Source organism: Eptatretus burgeri, chromosome 16 (assembly GCF_056783735.1).
Source record: "Eptatretus burgeri isolate ZD-2024b chromosome 16, Ebu_testis_v1, whole genome shotgun sequence".
Taxonomy (NCBI): Eukaryota; Metazoa; Chordata; class Myxini; order Myxiniformes; family Myxinidae; genus Eptatretus; species Eptatretus burgeri.
In genome coordinates this window covers 11,676,343-11,690,548 of record NC_140976.1, presented here as the reverse complement: position 1 = coordinate 11,690,548, position 14,206 = coordinate 11,676,343, and the positions used below count along the sequence as shown (strand labels likewise).

The following is a 14,206-nucleotide window of genomic DNA, read 5'->3' as shown; positions in this document are numbered from 1 at the left end:
ACAAGTCAATGTCCACCCATGGCTCGCGGACTTCCTCTCTTGTGGCAGTCAACGCGTGGATCTTAATGGAATTCTCTCATCTCCTCTTTTCCACACCATCTCTCATCCCACTGATTGGCAGGCAGCAGCCTCTTTACTCTCTGCAGACATAGATAAATAAGCTGGTCAAACACTTGGAATATGTCTGACAATCCTGACAAATCTCACAGCCTCACCATGTCTCTCCGAAAGGACCGTCTGGAACCCCCCCCCCCATCTATTTTATCAACAATCCCCTTGAAGAAGTCCTTTCATTCAAGCTTTTGGGTCTCACTATCTGCCACAAACCTTCTTGGGAAGCAACATCTCCAAGCTGGCCTCCAAAGCCAGTCACCGACTGAGCATCGTACGTCGTACAAAGTCCTTCCTTGGCACATCTGAGCTTCTAACAAATTACAAGGCTTTCACTCACAGTCTGATGAAGTACTGCTCCCCCCTCTGGGGTAGTGTTCCTGCCTCAGACCCAGATCAAGTCCATGCTGTTGAAACCAAGGCTTTTTGGATCATTGGTATCTCCCATGATGAAGCTGAGTCTTTGGGTCTCTCACTCTCTCACTGGAGGCACACCGGTGGTCTTTCTGTCTTCTACCATCTCCTTTCCGCCCTTGGCCCTCTTGCTCGGTCTGTGATCTGTCCCCCCTATATTTCCTCAGGGCACTCAAGGTCTGCCAGAAACCCCATTCTGGTGAAACTGCCAAAATCAAGAATCACTGCTCACCTTCATTCTTTCATTCCTATTTTTTCCCTCCTCTGGAACAAACTCCAACACTCTCTTCAATCCCACTCCTCCCTCCAGACCTTCAAAACAGCTGTTCACCACCATCTCATATCTTCCCCCATTCAAAGTCATGATCTTTTCGACCCCCGCTGATCCACCCAAAACCGACCTCCTTCAAATTCCTTGTTTTCTTTCCTGAAAATCCCTGTAGTGTCATCTTGTTTACCCTGCTTACCCTGCCCTATCCCTCTCACTTTCACAGATCTCCTATTGTCACTTCCCCACTATTTAGTGTTTCCCTCTCAACTTGTTATGTGTTTCTGTGTATTAGCTCTTACATGAGCCTATATATAGATATAAAAAATATATATACATTTTGTTGTGGATTTCACAATCAGATCCGACTAATGCACACAACATTCAGGTCATCAGACAATTATTTCCGTAAATACATGTTCAGAAAAGACCCATCCCCTTGTCTGGTGGGATTCTAACTCTGGTGCATTGGAGAAGGGTAAAGAATAGGTTCCCTTTCTTTCTTATGGGATAACCTTTTACTCTTTATGACACATTCATGACGTATGATTTTGCGCCAGTTTTCATTTCAACATGAGTGATATTCACCGTTCTTGTTTGAGAGAGATAGCCGTTAGCCCAACGTAGACTCATTGTATTCCCTTTCCATCAGGACACTTTGGCTTGGAAATAGACGATTTATTTGCACGTATTATTTTAGTAATCAAGACACATTGGAATTGCAGGACATTTGTTTAAACAGACCACAAGCTTTTTGTGGACAGTTATTCTGATGGCCAGACAAGGCTGTGGATCATTCATCTCAGGCATCCACCTTTTTCCATTGACGTTCGACACCCACCTCTCTTTCATCGACATTTGACATCCATCTTTTTCCATCGATGCTTGACACCCTTTTGTTGCCATTCGGCAATTCTTTGGACGCTGGCTGGCTCTTGTTTTTGTCAGGCTGAACAGGGAGGTGATGGTTGCCATTAACGTTTTGTGAGCGCTTCAGGTTTACGCTCGGTAATTCCAGCAAATGGCTGCTTTCTGGCGTTCGTCCAGTGCCCTGAACTTGGCATCATGAGCTGGGCCTGTGTTGGTTGGGAGTTGCATCTCGCACGAGGGTAAGGAAAGTATGATCGTGAGAATTGATGGTTGGAGGTCGCATGCAGCAATGCGCCAATAGGCAAGTTGAATTTGGCTGAAGTCTGCTTGAGGCTCCACCCACACTGGTGGTCTATAAAAAGGATGGGAGGACCGCCTTCCTGACAGTTGGTGATAGCTCCTGACTGTTGGTTACAGCTCATGACAGTTGGTGACTGTTCTTGACAGCGCCTGACCATTGTTACAGCTCCTGATAGCTCCTGACGGTTCGTGACAGTTGGATCGTTCCTGCTGGTTCTGCTCGGTACCTGATTATTGGCGTCCCTGGTTCCTGGGGTTGACGACGTGACGCCGATTGGTGTACGACCCTGTTTGCGGGTGGGTGCACGGCTCCTGATAGCAGGGTGCTGGCAGCGGACCAAGGCATGCTCACACATTTTGGGTCATTTTATTAGACGCAGGACAACTTCTGCCTTGGTAAGCCAAGACCGGATTTATTTTCCCCTTAAATGATCTGCTGTACACCCATATCTAGTGTTTAATTGTTAATGAGGCATCGTGATAAGCATCTGCTCTTTGTCCATTTTTCCATAAATGCTTGTTGAATTCTATGTTTGAGATTATTACTTATGAAATCTAAAGATTGCTTAAGTATATTGATGACTTCCGTCATCAGTATGCTGTATCACGTGATTGGGTTTTCGTATATCATGCCTCGCCCGCTAGGGGTGGCAGGAATGTACTTCCGGACGTGCAATAAAGCGGAGTTGATGCTGGCACGCTTGCTTCTCGTGTTCCACTGCACCTCGTACACTCTAGTTGGCGACGAGGATGATTGAAAACGGACATGTGCCTAATCTGTTTGTGTGTTTGTTTGTTTGTGTGTGTGTTTGTTTGTTTGTGTGTGTGTTTGAGTGTGTGTTTGGAGGCATGATAACTCGAGAACGGAAGAAGCTACCAATGTCAAATTACACCATGTGATTCAGGAGGGTGATGGCTAGTGCTGATTAGATTTTGGTCAAAATCGGTCAAAGGTCAAGGTCACTGAGGTCAAACATTCGATTTTTGATGGTTTGGTACAGAATCATCGTAGAAACTTCTGGTTTGCGTCGCTACCTTCTCGAGAGACAGCTTTTATTAGACAAGGTCAGAGGTCAAGTTGACGATTTCATAAGTACTAGTCTATGACTGCTTGTTTTGTTGTTTGAACATTTGATTTATTTGAATTCATCCATTTACACCACAAGGAAATATAAAGTTCTTTAGTTTATTCATTTTTCTTCATAATAAATTCCTTGTTGATGTTTCAACCTGTCAGTGTTTGTCATTTCCTTCCATTGATCCAGCATTGTGCGAACCGAGATAGACTGGGAGGTAGTTCCTAAACTAATTAACCTGTCATAGTCGGCGTGCACCAGCAGTAAACGCTCGCCCGCATTACTTAAGATTTAATCACGATAAAATTGTTGCATCGCTGAGGGCGCGTTCCCAGGTCAGGACACCATGTGACCTCCAGTTAAATGGAAAATTAGACGGTGGACACTGGAACTCGTGGTTAACCAATTGGCGTTCGTGCTTGTTAAGCTGCCCACCGCACCACAAAGTTAATTGTGAGCGGTGGCCCCGGATCCGGTTCTTCCAAGGAGAAATGAGGATTAACCCCCTCATAATACACTCAGTACCCATGGCCATAACAATATATATATATATATATATATATATATATATATATATATATATATATAAATTTATATATATCCGTCCAGCGTCGGTGTTAATCAGCGTGGACAAGACAATATTTTATTGACTTTGGTCTTTGGATCAACCTTCGAGTTTGAGCTCAATACAACTGACTATCGCTACCCCAGACTGTGTGTAAACATTACAAGTTGAAACTAAAGATGTGAATGCATCTTATGTTCTCTTTTTGTTCCTGTAATAAATATACCTGATCAAGCATTGACCTGAGACATATTATAAAGTGTCAACAATCAGGACATCATAATTCATGTTTACAAATTACTAAATGATTTATCTGCTCAAGTACAAGTGGATTTGATGGACACAAACTTCAGGAAAGTTTCAGTAAAATAAAGTGAGAAAACTCACGTCCTTCAATATATTCAAAAACGAGAACCACTTCAGGAGCGTCCAGGACGTTGAGCAATTTCACTGGAGGGAAAGAAGATAGAGGAACACAAGTTAAGATGATATACAAGAAATTCACCTAAGGGCAAAGACCTCTCAAGAACATAATAAACATGTGAAATTAATTTGTGAATTTCTTGGGACCCTTCCAATGACAAGTAACAATAGACAACAAAGATTTTGCTGCTGTGGTGTAAACAGATGTTCCATATTAAATCGAGTACGCCGATTCTGAATCTGAAGTCAGAATTTTCTCAGCACGTCAGCAACCTGGTGGGTGATTTCGAATGGTCATAAATTATTAATTTTTGTATTTTTGGTTTCACTTGTAGCAATACAACTGTTGTCGAATATTATTTCTCATTAAAAGAGCTTTATAATGCACTTTTATTTATTAAAAATGGAACAAAACTGACCAAGCTATGAATTTTAAAGTAAAATTTTCCACACGGCATTCCAATTTTTTACGAACCCGAACCCTTAGGAAAAACTTTGTAAAGGCATTGGATCACGACGGTAATGGCTTCCAATATCTCAGAGAGAAGTTTGGTGCAGAGAAAACTGATGCGAAACTCAAAGCAGGCATTTTCATTGGGCCCCAGATCCGAGAACTGATGTGTGATCCCAAATTTAAAAATAAACTGAACCCAGTCGAGTTTGCAGCATGGAAAGCATTTGTGTTAGTTGTGCAGAACTTTCTTGGTAACCATAAAGCTGAACAGTATGCGGAATTAGTGGACAACATGCTAAAGGCCTATCAGCTAATAGGTTGGAGGATTTCTCTTAAAATGCACTTCTTGCATTCTCATCTTGATTTCTTCCCACATAATCTGGGTGAGGTAAGCGATGAGCATGGCGAAAGGTTCCACCAAGACATTTCTGTCATGGAAACTCGGTATCAAGGCCAGTTCAACCCAAACATGATGGGTGATTACTGCTGGTTCCTACAATGGGAGACCAATTCCACACACAAGCGCAAGAGCAAGTGTCTCACACACTTCTGAACCATGTCTGAACAGTGCCTATGCTGACAATATTGAAAGGAAGAGTGTAAACTTGAAGTGTTGTTTTCCGAATCAAGTTTCCACCCTTCCTAAGATTACCATGTTCTAATATTTTATTAACTTCTTCTTCTGCAACTTGTTTATGTTCTTGGTTTGTATACGACATATTATACACTGAGATTAATCATTGTTATCAAAATGTGACGTGAAAGTAATTATTAAGCACTGATATTAGATGTACAATGTGGTGATGTGCAATCATAAAGTATCTAAGAAAGCATGCAGGGTATCATTAATACACACACATATTTTGAAAACCTGACATGCTGGCATAATTCTGTTACAGATTTGAAATCAGCGACCCAGGTTTAAGGCCCAGTCACACCTTGACGTTTTAGCCAGCAATGGCAACGTATCAAAATGTATGTAAAACGCTGGCTTACGTTGAACTTTTGATTTTTTTTTAAAGATTCGGACGTATTCATAACGAGTTGGTCGTAACACACACACACACACACACACACACACACACACACACACACACACACACACACACACACACACACGCATTTAAAGGCCATTTTCCCCGCTAAAGCAGGGGTTAGCCTTGCGGGCCCTATGACAATCTTCTCCACTTTACCCTATTTTCTGCATCTCCCCTTCTTAATCCCCTTTTTTTTTTTTTTTTTTTTTTTTTTTGTATACCTTGGTCGAGGCTCGTATGAGAGCGAACACACAACTCACAGCAAGGAGGCATGAGACAAGAGGGGCGGGAGTGGAAGGGACAAAACATTGGGGAACAGACACAGGTGAACTGTGGAAGGGACATTAAAGGATGGACATTAAAGATGGACATTAAAGGGACTTTGAGGAAGGAAAGCAGGAGAATTGAAGGAAGTGGGCTTGGGTGGATTATCGGGGGTAGAAAAGATCCAGGATTTGGATGGGGGAAGATAAGAGGTGGTGGTGAACAGCTGTTTTGAAAGCCTGGAGGAAAGAATGGGAAAGAATAGAGTGAGGAAGTTTATTCCAAAGGCGGGAAAAAAGAGGAATGAAAGAGTGAAGATGAGCAGTGATTCGTGATTTTGGTAGTTTTACCAGAAGGGGGTTGTTGGCGGACCTTGAGCGCCCTGTGGAAATGTGGTTGGGACAAATCGCAGAGAGAGCAGGGGGGGCAAGGCTGGAGAGGAGTCGGTAGAAGACAGAAAGACCACCGACCAACCTGCGGTGATTGAGTGAGAGGCCCAAAGACTCAGCTTCATTGCGGGAGATGCCAATGATCTTAAAAGCCCTGGTTTCGACAGCGTGAAGTCGAGAAAGGTGGGAGGCAGGAGCACCAGCCCAGAGGGGAGAGCAGTACTCCATCAGGAGTACTGGAGAAAGGAGGAGAAAGAAAGGAGCTTACTCCATCAGGAGAAAGCAGTACTCCCTTGCCCACATTTCCTCCTCCACCACCTTTAGCCAAGTTTTTCTCGGTCTTCCCCATCCTCTACTTCAGACTACACTCATTTCAACACTCCTCTCACCCAGTCACTTTCATCCTTCCTCAACACATGACCCAACCATCTCAACCTGTTTCTCTTCACAACATCCATCAAAGACTCTATTCCCATCATCTTCCGCAGGTCATCATTTTTCTTCCTCTCCCTCAACGATACTCCACACATCCACCGAACCATTCGCATTTCCACCCTTTCCAGCCTTTGTTGCTGCTCCATGTTCAGTACCCATGTCTCACTCCCATAAATCATTGTACTCCTCACACATGTAGCATACACCTTTCCCTTCAGCTTCAACGACACTCCCCTCTTCGTCAGCACGCCACTCAATTCCCGAAACTTCTTCCATGCACATCTCACTCTAGCAACCGTCGAAGAGTCTGATCCACCTTCTCCATTCAGCATGTCTCCGAGATAGCAAAATGTTTTCACCCCTTCCAGCTTCACACCATCTCCAAGATCCAACTCAACAATTCCTTCATCTGCAGCTCCCTCTATGCACACCTTACACTTGAATGTCGCTGCCACACTGGTTAATAACCCTCTCACCCCACTACATTTTCGATGAACCCATTCAGCACACATTGTACACTGAATGGAGTTCACTCTAACACCCTTCCTGCACACAGCACACGGCCACTTCCCAGTCCTTTCCACCTCACCACATGCTTTACCACTTGCCATGACCATTGTCTTTCCGATATTCACCTTCAAACCTTTTGCCTCCATACATTCCTTCCACTTGTTCATCTTCTCCTTCAGTCCATCCATACTCTCTGCAATCAACACCAGATCATCTGCATACAGCAGCTCCCACGGTAAACCCTCCTTTACCCTCTGAGCCAGCACCTCCATCACAACTACAAATAGAAGTGGACTTAGTACCGACCCCTGGTGCACTCCGACCCTCACCTCAAACTCACCACTGTTCCCGTCCTTCGTCTTTACAGCTGTGCGTGCTCTCTCGTACATTGCCATCACTACTCTGATCAACCATTCCTCCACTCCTAACTTCCTCAATGCCCATGTCATAACTTCACGTGGAACCCTATCAAATGCTTTCTCCAGATCAACAAACCCAAAAAACAACTTCTTCCTCTTCTCCATGAACTTCTCCTGCAACTGCCTTACAATAAAAATTGCATCTGTCGTTCCTCTTCCTGGCATAAATCCAAACTGCATTTCGGCAATCTTTACCTTCTTCCTTATCCTGTTCTCCAACACCCTTTCCAATACCTTCATTCCATGCTCCAATAACTTTATTGCTCTATAGGGGCCACAGTCCAGAGGGTCACCTTTCCCCTTGTACAGAGGGACGAGTGTACTCAGTTCCCAATTCACTGGAATGCGGCCTTCTTTCACCACCAGATTACAGATCTCTGTCATTCTCTTCACACCCCAACTTCCCGCTGCCTTCAACATATCTCCCACAACTCCCGTCGGCCCTCCTGCTCTTCTACTCTTCATTGCTCTTATAGCTTCCTTGACTTCCTTCTCAGTTATCTTCTCTACTGGTCCTAAAACTGGGTTACTCTTGATGTTGCTATCCCATTCATTTTCTACATTCAACAGCCTTTCCATACATCTCTTCCATCTTCCTTTAATTCCATCTGAGTCCACAACGATTTGTCCCACTTCATCCTTCAAGCAACTCACCCCGTCACATCAAATCTCTCTCTCGCTATCTGCTTTGCAATCCTGAATACCGCTCTCCTACCCTCCTCCGAATCCAAGCGTTCTCCGAACATTTTCCTATGGGCCTCCTGCGCCTTTGCTACCTCTTTCTTTGCAGCCTTCTTGGCTACCTTATAACTTTCATTTGCTGCCTCTTCTTCCACCGTGTCCTTTGCCTTTTGCCATTCCTTGAACTTCTTCCTCTTCTCTTCAATCGTCTTTCCAACTTCATCACCCCACCACCATGTTTCCGAGTGTCTCGGTGGTCCTTTTGTCCATCCACATACCTCACCAACGGCTCCCAATAGACTATCTTTCATTGACATCCAACCACTTTCAAGCTCAACCACATCATCTTCAACCATACTCAGCCTCTCTCTTAATGCTTCCCTCACTGTCGCATCTTTCAACCTCCACACCTTCATCCTCGGTTGGTACTATGCATAACATATTAGTAACGGACACAGAACGTTTCGTTGTCTTATAGATAACTTATACCAACGAATGCTTCGCCTGTTGTTGGCGTTCACAACCTATGCCCAACGATAGTCTAACTTATGCATAGCGCGCTGCACGTATCGCCGAAGATCACTTGGCGTAGCCTATTAAAAGGCTGCCGCACAACGATTCAAATCATAACCACTGGAGAAATGGAAGTGTCAACATCGCAGTCACACCTTGGCGATCTTGCCAGCGTTTGCCGACCTCTGAAAAATGCGTCTAAAACACTGGCGCACGTCGAATACGGTATGGGTAAGTTTGGTATACGTGAATAGAACGCTAAAGTACGCTGCTTCACACAGGAGGAACCCGTCAGTGTTCCAGACTCCATGGTTTTTTTATTTTTATTTTTATTTTCTTCGGCATGACGGTGATGTTGACACTTCGATTTCTAGTGCAGTTATGATTTAAATCGTTGAGCAGCAGCCTATTAATTATATTATATTATAACCGCACAAGAAATCGAAGTATCAACATCACCGTCATGCCGAAGAAAAAAAAATAAAATAAAAACCATGGAGTCTGGAACACTGACGCTAAACATTACCTCGACGTGTTTCGACTTATGAGTAACGTACAAGCAAGGAGTGTCGACGTGTCTCAACGATCGCGTAGCGTGTTAACAACATGTCACTCATAGGTTATAAATAAGTTTCAGGTATGCTAAACATTACCCCGACGTCTTTCAGCCTATGAGTAACTTAAAAGTAACGTGTGTTGACGTGTGTCAACGATCGCGCAACGTGCCAACAACACGTTACTCATAGGTTAGAAATAAGTTTCGGGTACGCTAAACATTACCTCGACGTGTTTCGACTGATGAGTAACTTACAAGTAACGTGTGTCGACGTGTGTCAACGATCGCATAACGTACCTATAACTTATGGCCAGCTTAGCGGAACTTGTGAGTCATACGCTGGCATAAGTCGTAAAATTTCAAGCATGCTAAAATTTGAGGACAACCGCAAAGTACAACGATGAAAGCCAGCGTACTATGACGTATGGCAGTGTTTTTCAGCGTGCTCTCAATGTTTCCAAAACTTACCCATAACGAATTGGACGTGCGCCAGCGTTTTCGACAAATTTTTCAAAAATCGACATAAGCTGGCTAAAATGTCAAGGTGTGACTGGGCCTTGAGCTAAGAACACCTGCATTTCCCTTAGCATCAGACGATGAGTATTTTTTTGTTGCCAAGTGGTATAATCAAAAGGTGAACTTGGAGCGGTTGTAGCTGAAGGTGAGCAATGACAAAATCACCATTGATGATCTTACAAGGAAATCAGACACAGGTGGAGGCCATTCAGCCCATCATGCCTGCGTGACATCAACACCACACTAATTTATCAACACGACAATCAAAGAAGAAAATTTATAGATTGCCATGCAACAGGGTCGTTTTTTTGTTCAAAATCAATATTCAAATGCAGAAACATGTTTTTATCACATAGTGTGTATTTTAGCTTGTACTAAGCAAAACACATTTTACACAAGCAAACATTCAGGCAAACATGAGGCTGAGGAGGCAGAAGATGTAATTTATAGACAGGGTATACATTAATTATGTACGTGTAGAAACCTCTTGTAAGCGGGGCAAGGTAAGGCCTTCCCATCACAAAGGCGCATGTGTCACGTGTGTAAAAAGCCAATTACGATCTACTGAGCCAGTGTGTACCAGCATTGGCAGCACAGTGGGCTGCAGAGCCCAAAAGAAAAGATGTAGATATTTTTCATTGTGGCCGTCCCCGTGAGCAGTTCCCAAGAGAAAGACTCCGCCCAGGAGGAAGAAGGCAATGGAGTTGTGACCTCGGAGTCCATATGAGAAGAGGCTTGTGAGGGCAAGAGAGTCAGTGGACCCGGTGCAAGAGAGAGGACATGAGAGTCCACAGAGTATGCACATGAGTGGAGACTGGAGAGTCCACCAAGAGAGACTGGTGTGCAAGGAAGACGGAGACCTCACTTGGAAGATAAGCCTCATGTGGGTTCGACCCAAGCTGGATCACCCTGTGTTTTGGAGGGCCTGGACGTAAAAGGACAAAGGGGCCCACGTGGCCAAGTGGAAGGCCTACTCATCGCTTGCCCTGCCCAAGGATGTTTTTGACTTCATCTGGGGACCATCACGACTGACTCTCGGTCATGCACCTGATCTTTAAAGTTGACACCATTGTATCGATTCCTGCATTTACCCTGGGCATCATAAGGAAAAGGGAAGTCCCTGTATGATTGTTGTCATGTGAAAGTGATATCTGTGGTGCCTCGTGGGTAGTATAAGAACTTTTATTTCTCCATTGAAAACAAGTTTCGTATCCCATTCTCCTTCTTGAGTCTTTTTGACTCGTGTTTGTTCCATTATTATCGCATCTGGTCGACCCTCTTTTGTGTGCTTTGCAATATAAAAACAAGAAAAAGAGCAATCAGATATTGCAGACCCTCGCCAGGACTTTTTTGTGTGGTGTTTGTGTAGTTTTGTGTGGTATATTTTGTGTGGGGTTTGTGTACTGGTGTGTTACGTAATTAATAAGAGACATAATTAGAACTGCCATTTTACAACTGCATTGATGACCGGGTACCAAGACATCCCACTTTGATCGGACACCTGACCCTGACCTGATTATTATTATTCAATTTAATTTGGAATGGGATTAAAATAAATTCAATTCAAATCAAATGGAAGACTAAATAGGTACAATTCTGCATTGGAGTAATCATAAGGAACCCGAACAAGAAAAAAGCAAAGATGAAGTCATCAAAGAGAATCCTGGATAGGATTCACATTTCAGCTGCGACTCTTCCACCCTCAAACCCAACCAAGCACATCCAAGTGAGCCTAACTCAAAATAAATAAATAAATAAATAAATAAATAAGAACCCAGATCAAAAATGTTAAATCATTCTGGCTGCCAGACCACATGTCTGATGAAGTTTAAATTTAAAACATGTACACCCATCATTTCTAGATTATAACTGTGAAGTTTCACGTCGATTGGTGAAGCGATTCCAGAGCAAACATAATTTAATATTTTTCTTCAACCCAATGTGGCTGCCAAACCATGTGACCTCTGAATTATTCCTTAATCGACTTGTACACCCAAGACTTGGGGAACATTTGTGTGAGGTTTCCCCTCGATCCATCCAGCTGTTCTGGAGAAGATTTTTCAATAAATTTGATTGTAAAACCAATATGGCTGTCAAACCATGTGACCAATGATGTCATATGTGTGAACCTTTTCTTCGTCATGGATAGGCGGTCATACGTCTAAAGCCTCCACTTTTCACCTCGTCGTTAACACACCAGTTTGTCGTTCTTTCCTCCCAATGTGTATCGCCATCACTATTCCCATCCACACTCAAACTCCTCCTTATGCAACTCGTTCACCCCTTGTCTCCACCTCCAGTTTCCTTCGCACTCATTCTCTGTCTTGCCCAATGTCCTACTGTGGCGTCCCTTACCCTGCTATTGGTGAAGCACCTGTCGGACAGTTTTTGTTGGCAGTGGAAACTGAACCTGGACTAGACACTTCAGAGTGAAGTGCGCAACCTCCACACTCTCCTATCGAAGCTCAAAGAGCAACAGTGAAGTACATAAATTGCATTTCAATTTGAAGATGTAAATTGATTATTTAAAAGTACAGTAGATATTACCTCCACAGTTGAGATTGGAGGAATGTGTGAGGAAGGATATCAGTACGGTGGGGGTGGTTGGAGAGAGGAAAGAGTTAGCTGAGGACCGAGGGAAGTGGAGGAATATCCTGGTCAACACAAGGTAGAAGCTTGGTGCTATTGAACCTCACCTCTTAGAAAGGGAAGAAGAAGCAAAGAGGAAGATTACCTCAGCCACATAAGGTGGACAGAGGTTATGTTTTCTCCCCTGTTTGTCTGTGGACAAGATATCTCAAAAGTTGTACACTGATTCAGACGAAATTTAGTGGAGAAGTTGAATGTGTAACGAGAACAAAACTATTCTATTTTGGTTCAGGTCCAGAGGAAACCACCTTTTGGATGGTATGAGGAATATATCTGTGTCATATGAAAGCTAAATCTTGAACGTTTTTTGAGATGGTTGCCATGGCAACATAATTGAGCCACTCACCACCATGATCTAATCAGGTTGAGATGTCACGAGGAATAGACATCAGCAAAATGAAAGAAAGCTAAATGTTCAAAGGTTTTTGAAATATCTGAAATATCGTGCACAAAAAAGTACATGGACAGATAATCAGTTGGTCGGACGGAGCCGATTTTAATGTCTCGAAGGACAAAAAGTTTAACCGATTATTTTGATTGAAGAACAAGCAATCCCAAAGGGTGTTTGCAAACTTGAACTATGATTTTGATTCACTTTTAAAAAACTGAATTGTTTGTACATCAGTGCGAAATTAATTCCACAGAAGCACAATTTGTAACTTTTGTAAAAACTGCGATAAGTTTGAGTGAAATTCACACTTACAGATGTTTGGATGCTTTAAATCCATCATAATATCAGCTTCCTCCAAGAGCTGCAAAAACAGAAGTGAAAGTAATGATTTAGCAAACAAAATCATTTCATAAACAGTATAAAGGTTAACTTCCCCTTAAACTATAACCACAAAATTATAACTCACACCCAGAGAGACTGAACAGCCTCAGCTGGGGGACACCATTCACTATCACAGAGAAAGATCTAAACGGAATGAGTTCAGCACTTTAAACACCATTATCTCCACATTCACACAAACTTACTTTCAATTCCATAAACTTCTCCAAACAAAACTTCAAAGCAGCCTGAAAGAGACAAGACAGAAGGTCATATTATAACATCTCAGTCACAATGTGAGAAAACGAGTAAAACAAACCAATATTGATGCATCGAGATAAATACAATGATTACATATTTTATACAGTATTCGAGGCTCATGTAGGAGCAAAGCGACATAAACCAACAGCTTTACAGAGACGGAGGGTGAAAGCAGAACAGGCAGACAAATACACGGACACACCACAAGTTGAGTGTAAGAATGAAAGGTGGAAGAAAAAAAAACTAGCATCCGTTGAAGACAAAGTCTTCGATATCCCCCACCATAGTAAATGAGGACAAGTAGCAAAAGGCACCAGTTCAATTTATTCTTGATGTGTGTACCAAATTTCATAAAGAAATTGTTAATAGTTTTGCAACTATGCTCTGGAAACACAGGTTAACCTCAATAACCTCAATTATCTCTTAATACCCAACTTGTTTCCATTGAAAGTGACAGAAATTTTTTTGGGGGGAAATCTCTAAATATCAAAAGGCACCAGTTCACCACTTGCTTGATATGTGTACCAAATTTAGTAAATTTATCTTGAGGGGATTTGTAGTTAAGCTCCGGAAACGAAATGTGACGGACGGACGGACGGAACCCATTTCTATATCCCCCGCCAACTTCGTTGGTTGGTGGGGGATAAAAAAAGCACAAAGTGAGAGGAAAGGGCTCAATGAAGGTAGAGATCAAAAGAGGGAGGTGGTGGAGGGGGAAGTGGGAGG

At 43.0% G+C, this 14,206-nt stretch overlaps 1 protein-coding gene across 1 annotated transcript in view; it reads right to left on the bottom strand.

The window, feature by feature from the left end:
* The window catches only part of LOC147010519 (uncharacterized), a 77,430-nt gene that overhangs the window by 38,859 nt on the left and 24,365 nt on the right, over nucleotides 1-14,206 (bottom strand). The window contains exons 10-12 of the mRNA XM_085860368.1: nucleotides 13,426-13,467; nucleotides 13,154-13,202; nucleotides 3,992-4,054 (exon numbers count right to left, since the gene is read on the bottom strand). Of these exons, the coding sequence (XP_085716494.1) occupies nucleotides 3,992-4,054; nucleotides 13,154-13,202; nucleotides 13,426-13,467 (154 nt within the window). The remainder of the gene's footprint in view (nucleotides 1-3,991; nucleotides 4,055-13,153; nucleotides 13,203-13,425; nucleotides 13,468-14,206) is intronic.